The sequence below is a fragment of the Oncorhynchus mykiss genome, chromosome 18, assembly GCF_013265735.2.
Source record: "Oncorhynchus mykiss isolate Arlee chromosome 18, USDA_OmykA_1.1, whole genome shotgun sequence".
In the NCBI taxonomy this organism is placed as follows: domain Eukaryota; kingdom Metazoa; phylum Chordata; class Actinopteri; order Salmoniformes; family Salmonidae; genus Oncorhynchus; species Oncorhynchus mykiss.
This window is the reverse complement of record NC_048582.1, coordinates 46940096-46961381: the sequence shown is the minus strand read 5'-3', so window position 1 is coordinate 46961381 and position 21286 is coordinate 46940096. Positions and strand designations below refer to the sequence as shown.

The following is a 21286-nucleotide window of genomic DNA, read 5'->3' as shown; positions in this document are numbered from 1 at the left end:
TTGTCCCCATTCCCATCCTCTTTCTCTCTGGCTCGCTCTCTTTTGTCCCCCATTCCCATCCTCTTTCTCTCTGGCTCGCTCTCTTTTGTCCCCCATTCCCATCCTCTTTCTCTCTGGCTCGCTCTCTTTTGTCCCCCATTCCCATCCTCTTTCTCTCTGGCTCGCTCTCTTTTGTCCCCCATTCCCATCCTCTTTCTCTCTGGCTCGCTCTCTTTTGTCCCCCATTCCCATCCTCTTTCTCTCTGGCTCGCTCTCTTTTGTCCCCCATTCCCATCCTCTTTCTCTCTTGCTTTCGCTCTCTTTTGTCCCCCATTCCCATCCTCTTTCTCTCTGGCTCTCGCTCTCTTTTGTCCCCCATTCCCATCCTCTTTCTCTCTGGCTCGCTCTCTTTTGTCCCCCATTCCCATCCTCTTTCTCTCTGGCTCGCTCTCTTTTGTCCCCCATTCCCATCCTCTTTCTCTCTGGCTCTCGCTCTCTTTTGTCCCCCATTCCCATCCTCTTTCTCTCTGGCTCTCGCTCTCTTTTTTCCCCCATTCCCATCCTCTTTCTCTCTGGCTCTCTCTCTCTTTTGTCCCCCGTTCCCATCCTCTTTCTCTCTGGCTCTCTCTCTCTTTTGTCCCCCATTCCCATCCTCTTAATCTCTTGCTCTCGCTCTCTTTTGTCCCCCATTCCCATCCTCTTAATCTCTTGCTCTCGCTCTCTTTTGTCCCCCATTCCCATCCTCTTTCTCTCTGGCTCGCTCTCTTTTGTCCCCCATTCCCATCCTCTTTCTCTCTTGCTCTCGCTCTCTTTTGTCCCCCATTCCCATCCTCTTTCTCTCTGGCTCTCGCTCTCTTTTGTCCCCCATTCCCATCCTCTTTCTCTCTGGCTCGCTCTCTTTTGTCCCCCATTCCCATCCTCTTTCTCTCTGGCTCGCTCTCTTTTGTCCCCCATTCCCATCCTCTTTCTCTCTGGCTCTCGCTCTCTTTTGTCCCCCATTCCCATCCTCTTTCTCTCTGGCTCTCGCTCTCTTTTTTCCCCCATTCCCATCCTCTTTCTCTCTGGCTCTCTCTCTCTTTTGTCCCCCGTTCCCATCCTCTTTCTCTCTGGCTCTCTCTCTCTTTTGTCCCCCATTCCCATCCTCTTTCTCTCTGGCTCTCTCTCTTTTGTCCCCCATTCCCATCCTCTTCCTCTCTGGCTCGCTCTCTTTTGTCCCCCATTCCCATCCTCTTTCTCTCTGGCTCGCTCTTTTTGTCCCCCATTCCCATCCTCTTTCTCTCTGGCTCGCTCTCTTTTGTCCCCCATTCCCATCCTCTTTCTCTCTGGCTCTCTCTCTCTCTTTTGTCCCCCATTCCCATCCTCTTTCTCTCTGTCTCGCTCTCTTTTGTCCCCCATTCCCATTCCCTTTCTCTCTGGCTCTCTCTCTTTTGTCCCCCATTCCCATCCTCTTTCTCTCTGGCTCTCTCTCTTTTGTCCCCCATTCCCATCCTCTTTCTCTCTGGCTCGCTCTCTTTTGTCCCCCATTCCCATCCTCTATCTCTCTGGCTCGCTCTCTTTTGTCCCCCATTCCCATCCTCTTTCTCTCTGGCTCGCTCTCTTTTGTCCCCCATTCCCATCCTCTTTCTCTCTGGCTCGCTCTCTTTTGTCCCCCATTCCCATCCTCTTTCTCTCTGGCTCGCTCTCTTTTGTCCCCCATTCCCATCCTCTTTCTCTCTGGCTCGCTCTCTTTTGTCCCCCATTCCCATCCTCTTTCTCTCTGGCTCGCTCTCTTTTGTCCCCCATTCCCATCCTCTTTCTCTCTGGCTCGCTCTCTTTTGTCCCCCATCATCTTTCTCTCTGGCTCTCTCTCTTTTGTCCCCCATTCCCATCCTCTTTCTCTCTGGCTCTCGCTCTCTTTTGTCCCTCAATCTCTTTCTCTCTGGCTCGCTCTCTTTTGTCCCCCATCCTCTTTCTCTCTGGCTCGCTCTCTTTTGTCCCCCATTCCCATTCCCTTTCTCTCTGGCTCTCTCTCTTTTGTCCCCATTCCCATCCTCTTTCTCTCTGGCTCGCTCTCTTTTGTCCCCCATTCCCATCCTCTTTCTCTCTGGCTCGCTCTCTTTTGTCCCCCATTCCCATCCTCTTTCTCTCTGGCTCGCTCTCTTTTGTCCCCCATTCCCATCCTCTTTCTCTCTGGCTCGCTCTCTTTTGTCCCCCATTCCCATCCTCTTTCTCTCTGGCTCGCTCTCTTTTGTCCCCCATTCCCATCCTCTTTCTCTCTGGCTCTCTCTCTTTTGTCCCCCATTCCCATCCTCTTTCTCTCTGGCTCTCTCTCTTTTGTCCCCCATTCCCATCCTCTTTCTCTCTGGCTCGCTCTCTTTTGTCCCCCATCCTCTTTCTCTCTGGCTCGCTCTCTTTTGTCCCCCATCCTCTTTCTCTCTGACTCTCGCTCTCTTTTGTCCCCCATCCTCTTTCTCTCTGGCTCGCTCTCTTTTGTCCCCCATTCCCATTCCCTTTCTCTCTGGCTCTCTCTCTTTTGTCCCCCATTCCCATCCTCTTTCTCTCTGTCTCTCTCTCTTTTGTCCCCCATTCCCATCCTCTTTCTCTCTGGCTCTCTCTCTTTTGTCCCCCATTCCCATCCTCTTTCTCTCTGGCTCGCTCTCTTTTGTCCCCCATTCCCATCCTCTTTCTCTCTGGCTCGCTCTCTTTTGTCCTCCATTCCCATCCTCTTTCTCTCTGGCTCGCTCTCTTTTGTCCCCCATTCCCATCCTCTTTCTCTCTGGCTCGCTCTCTTTTGTCCCCCATTCCCATCCTCTTTCTCTCTGGCTCGCTCTCTTTTGTCCCCCATTCCCATCCTCTTTCTCTCTGGCTCGCTCTCTTTTGTCCCCCATTCCCATCCTCTTTCTCTCTGGCTCGCTCTCTTTTGTCCCCCATTCCCATCCTCTTTCTCTCTGGCTCGCTCTCTTTTGTCCCCCATTCCCATCCTCTTTCTCTCTGGCTCGCTCTCTTTTGTCCCCCATTCCCATCCTCTTTCTCTCTGGCTCGCTCTCTTTTGTCCCCCATTCCCATCCTCTTTCTCTCTGGCTCGCTCTCTTTTGTCCCCCATTCCCATCCTCTTTCTATCTGGCTCTCTCTCTTTTGTCCCCCATTCCCATCCTCTTTCTCTCTGGCTCTCTCTCTTTTGTCCCCCATTCCCATCCTCTTTCTCTCTGGCTCGCTCTCTTTTGTCCCCCATCCTCTTTCTCTCTGGCTCGCTCTCTTTTGTCCCCCATCCTCTTTCTCTCTGGCTCTCGCTCTCTTTTGTCCCCCATCCTCTTTCTCTCTGGCTCGCTCTCTTTTGTCCCCCATTCCCATTCCCTTTCTCTCTGGCTCTTTCTCTTTTGTCCCCCATTCCCATCCTCTTTCTCTCTGGCTCTCTCTCTTTTGTCCCCCATCCTCTTTCTCTCTGGCTCGCTCTCTTTTGTCCCCCATTCCCATCCTCTTTCTCTCTGGCTCTCTCTCCTTTGTCCCCCATTCCCATCCTCTTTCTCTCTGGCTCGCTCTCTTTTGTCCCCCATTCCCATCCTCTTTCTCTCTGGCTCGCTCTCTTTTGTCCCCCATTCCCATCCTCTTTCTCTCTGGCTCGCTCTCTTTTGTCCCCCATCCTCTTTCTCTCTGGCTCTCTCTCTTTTGTCCCCCATCCTCTTTCTCTCTGGCTCGCTCTCTTTTGTCCCCCATTCCCATCCTCTTTCTCTCTGGCTCTCTGTCTTTTGTCCCCCATTCCCATCCTCTTTCTCTCTGGCTCGCTCTCTTTTGTCCCCCATTCCCATCCTCTTTCTCTCTGGCTCGCTCTCTTTTGTCCCCCATCCTCTTTCTCTCTGGCTCGCTCTCTTTTGTCCCCCATTCCCATACTTTCTCTCTGGCGCTCGCTCTCTTTTGTCCCCCATTCCCATTCCCTTTCTCTCTGGCTCTCTCTCTTTTGTCCCCCATTCCCATCCTCTTTCTCTCTGGCTCTCTCTCTTTTGTCCCCCATTCCCATCCTCTTTCTCTCTGGCTCTCTCTCTTTTGTCCCCCATCCTCTTTCTCTCTGGCTCTCTCTCTTTTGTCCCCCATCCTCTTTCTCTCTGGCTCGCTCTCTTTTGTCCCCCATTCCCATCCTCTTTCTCTCTGGCTCTCTCTCTTTTGTCCCCCATTCCCATCTTCTTTCTCTCTGGCTCTCTCTCTTTTGTCCCCCATTCCCATCCTCTTTCTCTCTGGCTCGCTCTCTTTTGTCCCCCATCCTCTTTCTCTCTGGCTCTCTCTCTCTTTTGTCCCCGATTCCCATCCTCTTTCTCTCTGGCTCTCTCTCTTTTGTCCCTGATTCCCATCCTCTTTCTCTCTCGCTCTCTCTCTTTTGTCCCCGATTCCCATCCTCTTTCTCTCTGTCTCTCTCTCTCTTTTGTCCCCGATTCCCATCCTCTTTCTCTCTGGCTCTCTCTCTCTCTTTTGTCCCGATTCCCATCCGCTTTCTCTCTGGCTCGCTCTCTTTTGTCCCCCATTCCCATCCTCTTTCTCTCTGTCTCTCGCTCTCTTTTGTCCCCCATTCCCACCCTATTTCTCTCTGGCTCGCTCTCTTTTGTTCCCCATTCCCATCCTCTTTCTCTCTGGCTCTCGCTCTCTTTTGTCCCCCATTCCCATCCTCTTTCTCTCTGGCTCTCGCTCTCTTTTGTCCCCCATTCCCACCCTATTTCTCTCTGGCTCGCTCTCTTTTGTCCCCCATTCCCATCCTCTTTCTCTCTGGCTCTCGCTCTCTTTTGTCCCCCATTCCCATCTTCTTTCTCTCTGGCTCTCGCTCTCTTTTGTCCCCCATTCCCATCCTCTTTCTCTCTGGCTCTCGCTCTCTTTTGTCCCCCATTCCCATCCTCTTTCTCTCTTGCTCTCGCTCTCTTTTGTCCCCCATTCCCATCCTCTTTCTCTCTGGCTCTCTCTCTCTCTTTTGTCCCTGATTCCCATCCGCTTTCTCTCTGGCTCGCTCTCTTTTGTCCCCCATTCCCATCCTCTTTCTCTCTTGCTCTCGCTCTCTTTTGTCCCCCATTCCCACCCTATTTCTCTCTGGCTCGCTCTCTTTTGTTCCCCATTCCCATCCTCTTTCTCTCTGGCTCTCGCTCTCTTTTGTCCCCCATTCCCATTCTCTTTCTCTCTGGCTCTCGCTCTCTTTTGTCCCCCATTCCCACCCTATTTCTCTCTGGCTCGCTCTCTTTTGTCCCCCATTCCCATCCTCTTTCTCTCTGGCTCTCGCTCTCTTTTGTCCCCCATTCCCATCCTCTTTCTCTCTGGCTCTCGCTCTCTTTTGTCCCCCATTCCCATCCTCTTTCTCTCTTGCTCTCGCTCTCTTTTGTCCCCCATTCCCATCCTCTTTCTCTCTGGCTCTCGCTCTCTTTTGTCCCCCATTCCCATCCTCTTTCTCTCTGGCTCGCTCTCTCTAATGCATTCCTGTGCAGGTTAAGATGAAGTGTTCTGCTCTGCTGGTTGAATAATCAAAGGAAAATATGGACATGTGTATAATTAGAATTGGTAACATTTGTAGGTCTAAGATGGCAGAACCAGAAGACATAATTGCATGATCAGATTTTGATATACATCTGTGAGTGAAAAGGGGAATTGTCGTTGTCAGTCTCTTTTCTTCTTACACACCCCCGTGATGCAACGCTACTGTGCGTGTGCGTGCCCCTCTCTCCCTTCCTCCGTGTGTGTTAGTTTTTCTCCAAGCCCGACATATTCAGACGAACCGACACTTACAGCAATCAGATGATTCACAGCATTTCAGAGCAGGGCTGAAATGGACTCCCTCACAATGTAATGTAGTTATCGTGTGCTGTTGGTCCCAGGCATCGCATCATTTAAACACTGAGGTCATTGCACCGAGCACTGCCTCCATTAGGACCATGTTATTACACCCGTAAAGTAGGTCTGGCTGTTAGAGCGCTACAGGCCACCCATATGTGTGTGTTAAAATAATAATAATGTATACATATGTGTAAATTGGAAATGGGATTTTTGTATATCCCAACTCCCCCTGAGACACCATTGGAGAGTGAGGTCACGGCCAGGCTCAGCCATGGTCAACGGTGACACTGGAACAATTAGGGTTAAGTGCCTTGCTCATGGACAGATTCTTCACCTTGCCGGTTCAGGGATTCGAACTGTGCTTGTATTTATAGTATATAAATATACATTTGTATTTATGCCTGCACACATAAACTAGCTACCTGTGTCACTACATAGTCCCTTGGGCATCGTTCCCTAGCCCAGTTACAGCAAAGCCATTGCTTTTAAAGTGGTAACAGTGTATTGCAGGGTGATGTTCACATTGAATGGAGGCAGCAGGAAGCTTAAACCCTTTCAAATGTTAATTATCTTACTGTATGAATAAAATATACATGGTTTCATATGGTCTCTCTCCCAGATGACATGCATGAACAGATTCATGCTCTGAAAGGTAGAGGAGGGTGAAGGGAGGGTGATATGGTGTGGAGGTGAAGGGAGGAAGAGGAGGGTGATATGGTGTGGAGGTGAAGGGAGGAAGAGGAGGGTGATATGGTCTGGAGGTGAAGGGAGGAAGAGGAGGGTGATATGGTCTGGAGGAGAAGGGAGGAAGAGGAGGGTGATATGGTCTGGAGGTGAAGGGAGGAAGAGGAGGGTGATATGGTCTGGAGGTGAAGGGTGATATGGTCTGGAGGTGGAGGGAGGAAGAGGAGGGTGAAGGAAGGGTGATATGGTCTGGGGGTGGAGGAAGGGTGATATGGTCTGGGGTGGAGGGAGGAAGAGGAGGGTGATATGGTCTGGAGGTGGAGGGAGAAAGAGGAGGGTGATATGGTCTGGAAGAGGAGGGTGAAGGAAGGGTGATATGGTCTGGGGGTGGAGGAAGGGTGATATGGTCTGGGGGTGGAGGGAGGAAGAGGAGGGTAATATGGTCTGGGGGTGGAGGGAGGAAGAGGAGGGTGAAGGAAGGGTGATATGGTCTGGGGGTGGAGGGAGGAAGAAGGGTGTGAAGGGAGGGTGATCTTAGATGGGGATTAGGTCTGGAGACCCTCGAAGGCGGCCCCTAGTCCTCCCTGTCTTCTCAGACCGCAGTAATAGACTAGATTATGTTTAAACCCTGCAAGACGCCACAATCAATTCATAAGTAAAGTGCGGCAGTGGTTGAGAAGAAATGAGATTGTTGTTAACCCTTCCTTGTCCAGCAGCAGGGCTATGCAGCAGGCTCTATCCCACTGTTAGACCTGAGGTGTATAGGCTTCTGTCTTTGCACCTGTTTGAGACGTTACCTCATTTGGGAAATGTAAAGAATTGTTAGTAGTGTAATTGCAGTACCTATTCTATGTTTATGCACAAAAGAACAATCCCATAGACTATTTGCATTGTTGGAACAAGGCATTTGGTGGCTCAATGTGACTGAAGAAATGAAAGCAGTGCTGGTTTGAAGATGGGACTTCAGTCAGGGACATAAACCCACCACCACTAATGGATTCCATTCGCTCCGTTCCAGCCATTATCACCCCCTCAGCAGCCTCCGTTGGACTGTGTGTGTGCCTGCCTACTGTACATGCGTGTGTTGCATTTAAAGCAGAAGCTTCTCGTTTGTCTGCGCCGAGCTCTTAATTGGTATTTAATTTCTGCTGTCCTTTGTACCGGAGGCCTGTGAAATGATAATTGCATTGCTCTTCCTCCCTCCCTCCCTCTGATGGGTTTTGTGTGTGTGTGTGTGTGTGTGTGTGTGTGTGTGTGTGTGTGTGTGTGTGTGTGTGTGCGTGCGCGTGTGTGCACACTCCGGGCATTCATATAAACCAAGCAATACAAAGAGATGGACATCCACACATTGCTTAAAGACTGACATTTGTCCCTGTCATTAGGTATACTTTTTAATTCAGTTCAGTTAGTGTATAGGATGGAAGAAGTACCATCAGCTGTTGTCTGAAGACTATAGAATGCAGCAGAGTATTACACATTAAACTACTGTAGCGTTCCCTTTCTCACCTTTCCACCTCTGGCTTCTGGATGCTCACTGCTTGATACACACAATGTTTCTAATGCGTGTGTGTGGTGATTCATCATTTGGAGGATGGTGTGTGTGTTTTCAGAGAGCACACAGACTCTTGCAGCCACACTCACACTAGGGCACTCATTTTTTGGGTGATCTGTTTCTTCTCAGTCCACCCCCCCATAGTTATTTTTTTCACGTTTTCACTTTAAGAATGTATCTACATGTAAGAATGTAGGATGTTGGGTGTATTCAGCAGGGTACCAGCCAGAGACCATTGTTTGGTTAGCGGTGTTTCTGTAGCTCGCATGTGATTGCAAAACAAATGTCCACTGGATTGATGCGAATAGTCATGACATCATTCTGCCAGGTAGGCGTAGGCTACCTTGTAGTCACTGTTGTAGTAGACCACACGTACACCGCCCGGCCATTCCTGTGGCGTTTCAGAAAGTTGCAGGAAAACACATCACTGATGCCTTTTGTTCATGTCTTATGATTAACTTGGGTAAATTAATGCATTTTCTATTAAGTTCAATACATTTAGTTGATTTCCTGTTAAGTTCAATATATTTTTGAATATTGTTGAATTCCGTTTTAATGTCTGGATTCTTTCCGTTTATAGGGCCCTATTAAAAAAAAAAAAGGTCTCTCTTTCGCTATCTCACACACACACACACACACACACACACACACACACACACACACACACAGAGGTCTGTTGGTTGTGACTGTGTGAACTGCACGGTGTTCTCTGTACGTATAGACACAGCTCCTCTGGGACCAGTGAGCTGAGCATCTATTAGCTGAGATCCACAGATGAACACACACATCAATATATCGACCCAGTGTTGTGGTACCAAGTAGAGAAAATGGAAATAGACACCTTTTTCCTTAATAAACGAGAGACGTTTTATTTATTTATTATTTAACCTTTATTTAACTAGGCAAGTCAGTTAAGAACACATTCTTATTTACAATGACGGCCTACCAAAAGGCCTCCTGCGGGGATGGGGGCTGGGATTATTATAATGAAAAAATATATATATAACATAAATATAAGACAAAACACAACACGCGAGACAACACTACATAAAGATAGTCCTAAGACGACAACAAAGCAAGGCAGCAACACAACATAACAACATGGTTCCAACATTATTGTTTACAGACAACAGCACAAAGGGCAAGAAGGTAGAGACAACAATACATCACGCAAAGCAGCCACAACTGTCAGTAAGAGTGTCCATGATTGAGTCTTTGAATGAAGACATGGAGATAAAACTGTCCAGTTTGAGTGTTTGTTGCAGCTCGTTCCAGTCGCGAGCTGCGGTAGTCGACTATCAACTTCGCTGTGGGCTGGTGGAAGCTGCAGACACGGTGATCTGAGCTATCTGATTTTCCAGCAGTAGGCATATAGGTGCACTTGATTTGCTCTCCAGTTTGTACCTTCAGTCACATGAAATTGTTCAAAATGACAGTGAGAGAGAGAGAGAGAGAATATCTAAGAGCCTGACAAGAGAAGGAAAGAAACAGAGAGAGAGAGAGGAAGTGAAGGAGACAGACAGTCACTAGTTACACATTGTCATAAAGATTTGGGCGGTGATAAAAAACCTGGGCCCTGCAGCTGTTTCTCTGAATGTCTTTGTGATTTGACTGTTGTCCTCACGACACTGTCATCACTTTCACTTTGCTGGGGGAATCAATTTCTCTGTCATGGCCTGTTCATTTACTACCACATCCATCACCATTAACTGCACACAGGCCAGAAATAACGTAGGTTTTATATTGGTTTAAAATATTGATTTAAAATCGACAATTTTATAATGCCGTTTAAGTGATAGATGAATGAATGAAATAAAACAAAGAACCAAGACAGATGAAATCTGATTCTGCTAGATAGACACCAGTATGTGTGCAGAGCAGAGGATTTGACTTGCCTACTGCTCCAGAGTGTGACTGAGTGGATAGTATCATGTACGACAGCAGAAAAGCTCTGGGAACAGGCTAGCCTTGAATCACTCCTCTGTCAGGTTCACAGGTGGCCAACCCAGTGCAGGGCAGGTTGTGTCGTCTCCTTCCATGGGCTCTTATTGGCTATTGCAGGCCAGCAGGGGAAGTGGCTATTGGCTAAGACGGCAGACTGCATGTTTTTTTGGGCTCTTGGCTAACACAGAAGAAACAGTGTGAATCTGATGCCTTTTGTATCGCTTAACACCATACAGGCCCTGTGAGCAGACACTTTCACCTCTCTCTCTATCTCTTAACACCATACAGGCCCTGTGAGCAGACACTTTCACCTCCCTCTCTCTATCTCATAACACCATACAGGCCCTGTGAGCAGACACTTTCACCTCTCTCTCTCTATCTCTTAACACCATACAGGCCCTGTGAGCAGACACTTTCACCTCTCTCTCTCTCTATCTCTTAATTAACACCATACAGGCCCTGTGAACAGACACTTTCACCTCCCTCTCCCTCCCTTATTCCCTCTCTCTATCTCTTAACACCATACAGGCCCTGTGAGCAGACACTTTCACCTCCCTCTCTCTATCTCTTAACACCATGCAGGCCCTGTGAGCAGACACTTTCACCTCCCTCTCCCTCTCTCTATCTCTTAACACCATACAGGCCCTGTGAGCAGACACTTTCACCTCCCTCTCTCTATCTCTTAACACCATGCAGGCCCTGTGAGCAGACACTTTCACCTCCCTCTCCCTCTCTCTATCTCTTAACACCATACAGGCCCTGTGAACAAACACTTTCACCTCTCTCTATCTCTTAACACCATACAGGCCCTGTGAACAAACACTTTCACCTCTCTCTATCTCTTAACACCATGCAGGCCCTGTGAACAGACACTTTCACCTCCCTCTCTCTATCTCTTAACACCATACAGGCCCTGTGAACAGACACTTTCACCTTCCTCTCCCTCCCTTCTTCCCTCTCTCTATCTCTTAACACCATGCAGGCCCTGTGAGCAGACACTTTCACCTCTCTCTTAACACCATACAGGCCCTGTGAGCAGACACTTTAACCTCCCTCTCTCTATCTCTTAACACCATGCAGGCCCTGTGAGCAGACACTTTCACCTCCCTCTCCCTCTCTCTATCTCTTAACACCATACAGGCCCTGTGAACAAACACTTTCACCTCTCTCTATCTCTTAACACCATGCAGGCCCTGTGAGCAGACACTTTCACCTCTCCTTTTCTGCATCCCTCTCTTCCTCTCTCCCTTTTCCGGTTGTCTTCATCCACTGCCTTCCTTCTCGACCCGACCGGTGCATTATCAATGTACTAGACTGTACAGGCTGCATCCAATTGATACTTTTAAGGCTTAAATGTTGCCCCCAGTAAATAGTAAGACGTTTTTTTTTTGTTGTTTTTATGCATACAGAACTGAATCCTGGATGTGTTTCTGTTGCTTTAACCTCAGGCCATGAACTCTCTCTGCCTCCTGTTAGTAAATGAACCTGAACACACACACACCGTGGAGCGGGAAGCTGGGAGCCTCAGGGTGTTTGGTCTAACTAGATACATAATTTATCATTGGTCTGGGCTGGTTGGTAGACTGGACTCCTGCCAGGCGACTGAGAACAGTAGCAGGATCAGGATGGATGGATGGCATCAGAGAAGAGCACACCAGTGTTTCATTCACTGATGAAATGAGGACATACAGTTGGGAAGTTTACATACACCTTAGACAAATACATTTAAACTCAGTTTTTCACAATTCCTGACATTTAATCCTAGTAAAAATGCCCTGTTTTAGGTCAGTTCGGATCACCACTTTATTTTAAGAATGTGAAATATCAGAATAATAGTAGAGAGAATGGATTTATTTCAGCTTTTATTACTTTCATCACGTTCCCAGTGGGTCAGAAGTTTACATACACTCAATTAGTATTTGGTAGCATTGCCTTTAAATTGTTTAACTTGGGTCAAATCTTTTGGGTAGCCTTCCACAAGCTTCCCACAATAAGTTGGGTGAATTGTGGCCCCTTCCTCCTGACAGCTGGTGTAACTGAGTCAGGTTTGTAGGCCTCCTTGCTCGCACATGCCTTTTCAGTTCTGCCCACACATTTCCTATAGGCCAATAGGATTGAGGTCAGGGCGTTGTGATGTCCACTCCAATAGCTTGACTTTGTTGTCCTTAAGCCATTTTGCCACAACTTCGGAAGTATGCGTGGGATCACTGTCCATTTGAAAGACCCTTTTGCGACCAAGCTTTAACTTCCTGACTGATGTCTTGAGATGTTGCTTCAATATATCCACATAGCACATAGCAAAGCACCCCCACAACATGATGTTGGGATGGTATTCTTTGGCTTGCAAGCCTCCCCCTTTTTCCTCCAACGATGGTCATTATGGCCAAACAGTTCTATTTTTGTTTCATAAGACCAGAGGACATTTCTCCAAAAAGTACGATCTTTGTCCCCATGTGCAGTTGCAAACCGTAGTCTGTCTTTTTTTATTGCGGTTTTGGAGCAGTGGCTTCTTCCTTGCTGATCGGCCTTTCAGGTTATGTCGATATAGGACTCGTTTTGTTGGTGGATATAGATACTTTTGTACCTGTTTCCTCCAGCATCTTCACAAGGTCCTTAGCTTCTGTTCTGGGATTGATTTGCACTTTTCGCACCAAAGTACGTTCATCTCTAGGAGACAGAACGGGTCTCCTTCCTGAGTGGTATGACGACTGCGTGGTCCCATGGTGTTTATACTTGCATACTATTGTTTGTACAGATGAACGTGGTACCTTCAGGCGTTTGGAAATTGCTCCCAAGGATGAACCAGACTTGTGGAGGTCTACAATTTTTTATTTTGATTTTCCCATGATGTCAAGCAAAGAGGCACTGAGTTTGAAGGTAGGCCTTGAAATACATCCACAGGTACACCTCCAATTGAGTCAAATGATGTCAATTAGCCTATCAGACGCTTCTAAAGCCATGACATAATTTCCGGAATTTTCCAAGCTTTTTAAAGGCACAGTCAACTTCGTGTATGTAAACTTCTGACCCACTGGAATTGTGATACTGTGAATTATAAGTGAAATAATTGTGGAGTGGTTGAAAAACTAGTATTAATGACTCGTTGCCTGCTGAAATACTTTCTAGCACCAGTTATTTGCAAACAAAAACACTTTAGTAGTACTTATGATGTTGTTGAATCAAGTGTTACTTCTTTTTCTCTGTGCGTGGCAGTGCCGTTTGGGGTCTGTCTCCTGTATGTCCAACCGTTGCTCTCTCCTCTGCCCCTGTAGGATGGCTCAGTAATACTAAAGTCTCTGTCTCCTATGTGTCTAACCTTTTCTCTCCTCTCTCCCTCCCCTTTAGGATGGCGATCCAGGTGGATAAGTTTGACTTTGACACTTTGCCCCAGCCAGACCAGGAGGCCTTGCGCTACACCAACCCCAAACTACTGGAGGAGGAGAGGCTTCACGCCCAGGCCTCTATGATCAACAGCACCCTGGGCATCACCTGGAACATCATATCCTTTGTTGTTGGATGTATACAGAACCCGATTAGAAGGCATCTGAATGCTTCATCTGGAGGTCCCCTGGCTAGGGTGTGTGCCTGTTCTACTGCACTGACAGATGGAAGAACGTATGGCCGAATGTGCTTGCAGCCCTGGGCCCTGAAGAAAAGGTAGTGCACTATATAGGGAATAGGGTGCCATTTGAGACACATCCCTAGTCAATATGCAGGCAGGGCGCTCAATCAGAACCTCTTAGGTAATGAGGGGGCTGTTACCAACACACTGTCTCAGTGTTGTTTAGAATGGCCTGTCAAGTTGTTACAGGGAGGAAGTGTACAATTAATAATTCATCGAAGTCCCTGTGCTGTTGAACTTGCCTTCATACTGTGTTTTCCATTTTAGTAGTGCATCAACACTCCTGTGATTGTATGCATTTGTTTGATCGGCAAGCAGTTTGGCAGCAGAGTGCATGTGTGTGCGCAGGCAGGAGGGACGGCAGTATTTGATGTTACTAGCTAATGTCGTTGTTTCTCAGAGGGTAGGTCAGAGAGCCGTGCATGACAGAAATCAGCTCCGCTCTGAACTGGGCTGTGTGATTGTTATTGAGGCTGGTCCATTATATTAGGAGGGATATTAAAACCTTCTCCCGGACAGGATAATGCAGGTCTAGTTACTATGCAGTTCAAACCGTAGGCTTCCTCCTCACAAAAAGACAGGACACCATCTCCAACCAAGCACTTGTTCAATGGATTTAATCATTTTTTGGTTATCTGAAATTATGTTGGAAAAACTTTTGCAGAACGAAATGAGTTTTTAAGTATAGAAAACTAAGACCAGAAGGGTTGCAATCACATAATATTATCTGGGTCACCCTTGGCTTGGCATTTATTGATAATAACATGCATTGTTTATATCCTAGTTCTGATTTAGGAGGTGTTCAGAAACACCTTAACTTGCTGCTTTCCAGACCATGCAACTTAGCCTAGCCTTAATAGAATATCTCCCATTCACTACCCACCCACTTCTGGTCCCAGCCCCCGTCTCTGTACGCGTCCACACGGCAAGGACACAGGCACGTCACGGTGACGCCAGGCCTGGAGACAGTTGGGTGGATGGATGGATGTCAGAACGGAGTTGTAGTTTCCTCCAGCCTAGTTCAATGTCACAGTGTCTGTGTGCCACATCTGCATCTTTCAGCACCATGCCCTGTAGGAGCCTGTGTGACAGACAGCACACACCATCTCTCCTCACTCCATATTCTAATTCTGCCATGCTGGGGAGTTTCTGTTCCAGTCATTCTAACTATGGTGTTACTTTGTCTGTTCAGTCATGTTAACTGTGGTGTTACTTGATCTGTTCAGTCATTCTAACTGTGGTGTTACTGTCTGTTCAGTCATGTTAACGCTGTGTGGTGTTACTGTCTGTACAGTCATTCTAACTGTGGTGTTACTGTCTGTTCAGTCATGTTAACGCTGTGTGGTGTTACTTTGTCTGTTCAGTCATTCTAACTGTGGTGTTACTTGATCTGTTCAGTCATTCTAACTGTGGTGTTACTTTGTCTGTTCAGTCATTGTAACTGTGGTGTTACTGTCTGTTCAGTCATGTTAACGCTGTGTGGTGTTACTGTCTGTTCAGTCATTCTAACTGTGGTGTTACTGTCTGTTCAGTCATGTTAACGCTGTGTGGTGTTACTGTCTGTTCAGTCATTCTAACTGTGGTGTTACTTTGTCTGTTCAGTCATTCTAACTGTGGTGTTACTGTCTGTTCAGTCATGTTAACGCTGTGTGGTGTTACTGTCTGTTCAGTCATTCTAACTGTGGTGTTACTTTGTCTGTTCAGTCATTCTAACTGTGGTGTTACTGTCTGTTCAGTCATGTTATCGCTGTGTGGTGTTACTGTCTGTTCAGTCATGTTAACGCTGTGTGGTGTTACTGTCTGTTCAGTCATTCTAACTGTGGTGTTACTTTGTCTGTTCAGTCATTCTAACTGTGGTGTTACTGTCTGTTCAGTCATGTTATCGCTGTGTGGTGTTACTGTCTGTTCAGTCATTCTAACTGTGGTGTTGCTGTCTGTTCAGTCATGTTAACGCTGTGTGGTGTTACTGTCTGTTCAGTCATTCTAACTGTGGTGTTACTGTCTGTTCAGTCATGTTAACGCTGTGTGGTGTTACTGTCTGTTCAGTCATGTTATCGCTGTGTGGTGTTACTGTCTGTTCAGTCATTCTAACTGTGGTGTTGCTGTCTGTTCAGTCATGTTAACGCTGTGTGGTGTTACTGTCTGTTCAGTCATTCTAACTGTGGTGTTACTGTCTGTTCAGTCATTCTAACTGTGGTGTTACAGCAGCACAGTATTATTCCAGTCATTAGTCACACTGTCAGCTGTGTGGTGGACCATTGGAGCAGGTTGTCTTTATCATAACATATTATCAACCTAATGTCTTTGACAGCTCTGTTTATCACAGTTTTCTGCGTTAGCAGCATTAGCTCCCTAGTCAGCGCTACACCAGACAGCCTTAAGATGTCACCAAGAAAAGGTTCAACCGTTACAACCTTAATGTACTCTTTTGTTCTCTCAATCTCCTCTGATAAGTTAGTGTGTTCAGGAACAGAAGGACTCGACAGGCAGATCTAAATGTGGGTTCTTAGCCAACCAATCGGATTGGAGTCACAGGTTGACTTGCAGTGTTGCAGTTTTGCTCCCAGAAACCATGCTAGGCTAGAAGACATGGATGTGTGGGCGGTTTTGAAAAGCAACTTGGCTGAGGAAAGGTCTGCTCTGTAGGCTTTATACATAATTACTTTTCTCTATGAGTTGTGAGGAGAGGTTGTTAGTTACTCCCAGTGCTTATTATGAGACCTATTACACAAAGAGGATGGTTATTGCCATAATTCCCATCCACTTATGGTTGAGGAGATATCTTTATTACTCTTTGGGTTGTTAAGGAAGTTTTACTTTTCAGGGCTCTCATTGCATTCCCCGGAATTGGATTTGTAATTGGATATTATATTTCTTAAACGCAACATTCAGAAAAGCCAGTCTAAGTGACCGTTCAGCTAAAGACTGTCATGGTAGCAGTTTCTGCTGTATGTAGCCTGGTCTGTTACTGCGTCTGACACCAAGCCTTGAGCCGTTTGCAGAGAGACTTTCTATTCCACATATAGAACAGAACATGTACTTTACATGCACAGTAATGGCCAGCCAGCCAGCAGCCAACCATGAGTCTGTCCGCCTCGAGCCCTCAGCTCTCCTAACAGAGTCACTAGGCAACCAGGGAGCCACAGGCTTATCTATCAACCACTGGGCTGCAGCCAATTTACAGCTACACTGGAGAGTCATACTTCATATATCCTTTTCTCTCTCTCCATCTCTCTCTCGTATATTTGTCAGGTGTATCTTTGCCACTTTGTTAGTTTGTTTTCAAATCAGATTTTGTTTGTCACATGCTTCGTACCAGTACCGAGTGGATGTACTGGGGTATGAGGTAATTGAGGTAGATATGTACATATAGGTAGGGATAAAGTGACTAGGCAACAGGATAGATAATAAACAGTAGCAGCAGCGTATGTGATGAGTCAAAAAGAGATTAGTGCAAAAAGGGTCAATGCAGATAGTCTGGGTAGCTACTGGTTATGAACTATTTAACTGACTATTTAGCAGTCTGATTGTTTGGAGGTACAGTTGAAGTCGGAAGTTTACATACACTTAGGTTGGAGTCATTAAAACTCGTTTTTCAACCACTCCACAAATTGCTTGTTAACAAGCTATAGTTTTGGCAAGTCGGTTAGGACATCTACTTTGTGCATGACACCAGTCATTTTTCCAACAATTGTATACAGACAGATTATTTCACTCATAATTCACTGTATCACAATTCGAGTGGGTCAGAAGTTTACATACACTAAGTTGACTGTGCCTTTAAACAGCTTGGAAAATTTCAGAAAATGATGTCAGGGCTTTAGAGGCTTCTGATAGGCTAATCGACGTAATTTGAGTCAATTGGAGGTGTACCTGTGGATGTATTTCAAGGCCTACCTTCAAACTCGGTGTCTCTTTGCTTGACATCATGGGAAAATCTAAAGAAATCAGCTAAGACCTCAGAAAAACAGTTGTAGACCTTCACAAATCTGGTTCATCCTTGGGAGCAATTTCCAAACGCCTGAAGGTTCCACGTTCATCTGTACAAACAATAGCATGCAAGTATAAACACCATGGGACCATGCAGCTGTCATACCGCTCAGGAAGGAGACACGTTCTGCCTCCTAGAGATGAACGTACTTTGTTACGAAAAGTACAAATCAATCCCAGAACAACAGCAAAGGACCTTGTGAAGATGCTGGAGAAAACAGGTACAAAGTATCTATATCCACAGTTAAACAAATCCTATATCGATATAACCTGAAAGGCCGCTCAGCAAGGAAGAAGCCACTGCTCCTAAACCTTCATTAAAAAAAGCCAGACTACGGTTTCCAACTGCACATGGGGACAAAGATCGTACTTTTTGGAGAAATATCCTCTGGTCTGATGAAAGAAAAATGTTTGGCCATAATGACCATCCGTTATGTTTGGAGGAAAAAGGGGGAGGCTTGCCAGCCGAAGAACACCATCCCAACCGTGAAGCACAGCATCATGTTGTGGGGGTGCTTTGCTGCAGGAGGGACTGGTGCACTTCACAATATAGTTGGCATCATGAGGATGGACAATTATGTGGATATATTGAAGCAACATCTCAAGACATCAGTCAAGAAGCTAAAGCTTGGTCGCAAATGGGTCTTTCAAATGGACAATGAGCCCAAGCATAATTCCAAAGTTGTGGCAAAATGGCTTAAGGACAACAAAGGCAAGCTATTGGAGTGGCCATCACAAAGCTCTGACCTCAATCCTATAGAAAATGTGCGAGCAAGGAGGCCTACAAACCTGACTCTGTTACCCCAGCTCTGTCAGGAGAAATGGTCCAAAATTCACCCAACTTATTGTGGGAAGCCTGTGGAAGGCTACCCAAAAGGTTTGACCCAAGTTAAACAATTTAAAGGCAATTCTACCAAATACTAAGTGAGTATGTAAACTTCTGACCCACTGGGAATGTGATGAAAGAGACAAAAGCTGAAATAAATCATTCTCTCTACTATTATTCTGACATTTCACATTCTTAAAATGAAGTGGTGATCCTAACTGACCTAAGACAGGGAATTTTTAATGGATTAAATGTCAGGAATTGTGAAAAACTGAGTTTAAATGTATTTGGTTAAGGTGTATGTAAACTTCCCACTTCAACTGTAGAAGCTGTTCAGGGTCGTGTCGGTTCCAGACTTGGTGCATCTGTACTGCTTGCTGTGCGGAAGCAGAGAGAACAGTCTATGACTTGGATGGCTGGAGTCTAGTTTTGTCACTAAAGAATTGTGCCCTTTCCTCATATCCAGTTGAAGGGAGTGAAAATGTCACGGCACTGTGTACCTTAGTTTGAACATTGTTACCTGTGAATCCTTTCTCTCTATTAATTACAAACGTCGTCAGAGACACTGAGGCCCCAGCCCCCTCCAGTCCGGTGTCTAGTCCTTAACCCTAGCCCACCCGTCTGTCCGTCGCCAGGGAGAGGCCAGTGTGGAGGGAGTCCTCAACCAGTTGGTCCTCGAGCACCTGCAGCTGGCACCTCTACAGTGGGGTGAGTACACATGCACACACACACAGTGCCATCTATGAGATGCTTGGCATTACCTTTGAAGAAAAAACACTGAAAGGTAGGTGTGTTTTTGTCACTACTCAAACGATCAGTCCACAGACATTATGATCATGGATCACGATGAGGATCAAAAGAGTCGATCACCATCGTTCCTATGGGAACCCAAATAACCCAAACCAACGCACCTGGCTATTAACACTGCAGCCCACACAATCCCACCACTCTGGTCTCCAGTCGTGTTTTCTATTTGCATCTATATTAGGCTATTTTAGGGAGCTGCCAGTAGGCAGACTGGAGAGGCTGGGGGACGTGTGAAGCACCCTGGGACACCACGGAGAGACTTGGAGGTGCTTCCCTCCCTCTCTGGGCCTCGCCATCTGTGAACAGCCGTCGAAATTATCAGCTTTGGTTTATTTATTGTGTGTGCGCGCGTGGGTGTATGTGTTTGTGTGTGTGTGTGTGTGTGTGGGGGGGTGTTTATTTTTGACGAACAGTGTGGCTTTTTTGGGGGGAGGTCAGTGAGTGTGTTCATTAGTCAGTTCAGTGTCTCCTGGTTTGGCAGAAAGAGGGCCATCTGTTTGTGACGGTGACACAACAGATATCTCGTGGTAGATGAGGGCCGCACAAATTTGCTTCTCTTCTGTTCTCGTGACCAATTTTCCAATCTAGCTTCTGTCTGAGTGTTCAAAGGACCCACATCTTCTGGAATTGTATTCATGTAATTCCTGGTCTATTACTTTCTGAGGAAAGTTGATTCTGTCATTTTGAAGAGCACGTTATCCCAGGGTCTCAATTACAGGCCTTCTCTATAGCATTCTTCCTGAGGATCAAACCATCACTACACAGAGTGGACTGACGCTTTTATTATTCCAATACAGGCTGCAGTCAAGTATACTGTATTTTCCTACTGCGATGTGTTCAACTGTGAATCATGTGGTACAACATGGTTTCTGGTATGTGTTTTGAGTGTGGGGTAAAGCATCATCTTTCTAGGTTGTGGCCATGTTGGAAGAGATCATAAAGATACTGTTCTTGACTCTAGTTCCAATGAATCAGATATACTGTGCTTTCCACTGTGGCCTAGTTGAGGTGAGGTGTAATTGGATTAGTGAGGGTCTATTTGTCCTGATGTCTCGACTGTGTCCCTAATGATAGATAATGACAGAAGTCACTTTGCCCCGAGATATCATTGATGATCAGCTACTGTATGCATCAACGGAATCATTAACTCACACGCGCCATTTATTCAGTCGTAAATTACAATGATTTTGTGCCATTACAAACCAAGATGACAGTATCATTTCTAACCAACTTCCACTGTCATGTCTCTGAACTGGATTGAGAGTGAAGCCCTTTCTATCCACTGTCTAGCCTTGCCAGGGAGTCCGACTTCCAATAGCCTACAGGCTGTAGCTAGCTGCTGTATGGGTGAAGGCGCTGGCCGTGAACAGAGCTGTCGGAGCTAAATCATCCTGGTAGTTAGTGTCGTCCCAGGGCTGGCTGGCTACTTCCTCCCCTAATTTTGAGCTGAATACACAGATGATCCTACACTGACTTTGTCTCGCTCCTCTGCCCTCGTTCTCCCCTGCTTCTCCTTAGCTCACACAGCCCAGTAAACCAGTCGGGGCCCGTTTCCCCAAAGCTTTGGAGCGAACGTGGCACAGTATTTCTCTCGACAAACCAGCCGCACAGCTTGATGAGAGGAACAATTGTGTTGTCAATCTTCTGTTTGTAAACAAATACTATTGACATTACAGAGCCATGTAAAGCGGACTGGTTGTCTGATGGAGGGTATCAGGGCCCCACCAGGACACAGTAACTTGCACAGTATTTCCCTCCACAGAAAACCTTTCTCAGTTTACAAGATGAGGCTGATACTCGTTTCCTCAGAGGTCTTCTTACAAAGAGCTTATGGTTATGTAAAGGTTGATGGGTAATGGAAAGGGGGCTTCTGATTTCATCATGAGCGTTGTTGTTGTTGTCTCTCCCCTCAAAGCTCGAGCAACATGGAACTTCTTCACACTACCATAGCAACCCATGAATATTTAATTGTGGACATTTCCAATGAAGGAGAAATGGGGAAAGTGGCAGGAACAGAAAAGGTCTTTATGCCTTCCTTTTTGCTCAAGGCCTTATTGAATGGGGAGTGAGGGAGTCCGCCCTATAGAGCTAGGGACCGAAG

The 21286-nt window shown here is 46.5% G+C and overlaps 1 protein-coding gene across 4 annotated transcripts in view; it reads left to right on the top strand.

Moving 5' to 3' along the window:
* trappc9 (trafficking protein particle complex 9) overlaps positions 1-21286 on the top strand; it is a 283555-nt gene that overhangs the window by 179634 nt on the left and 82635 nt on the right. For all 4 annotated transcript variants that reach the window (XM_036952949.1, XM_036952950.1, XM_036952948.1 and 1 more), the window contains 2 exons: positions 13286-13439; positions 18996-19086. In XM_036952949.1, coding sequence (XP_036808844.1) covers positions 13286-13439; positions 18996-19086 — 245 coding nt within the window. The remainder of the gene's footprint in view (positions 1-13285; positions 13440-18995; positions 19087-21286) is intronic.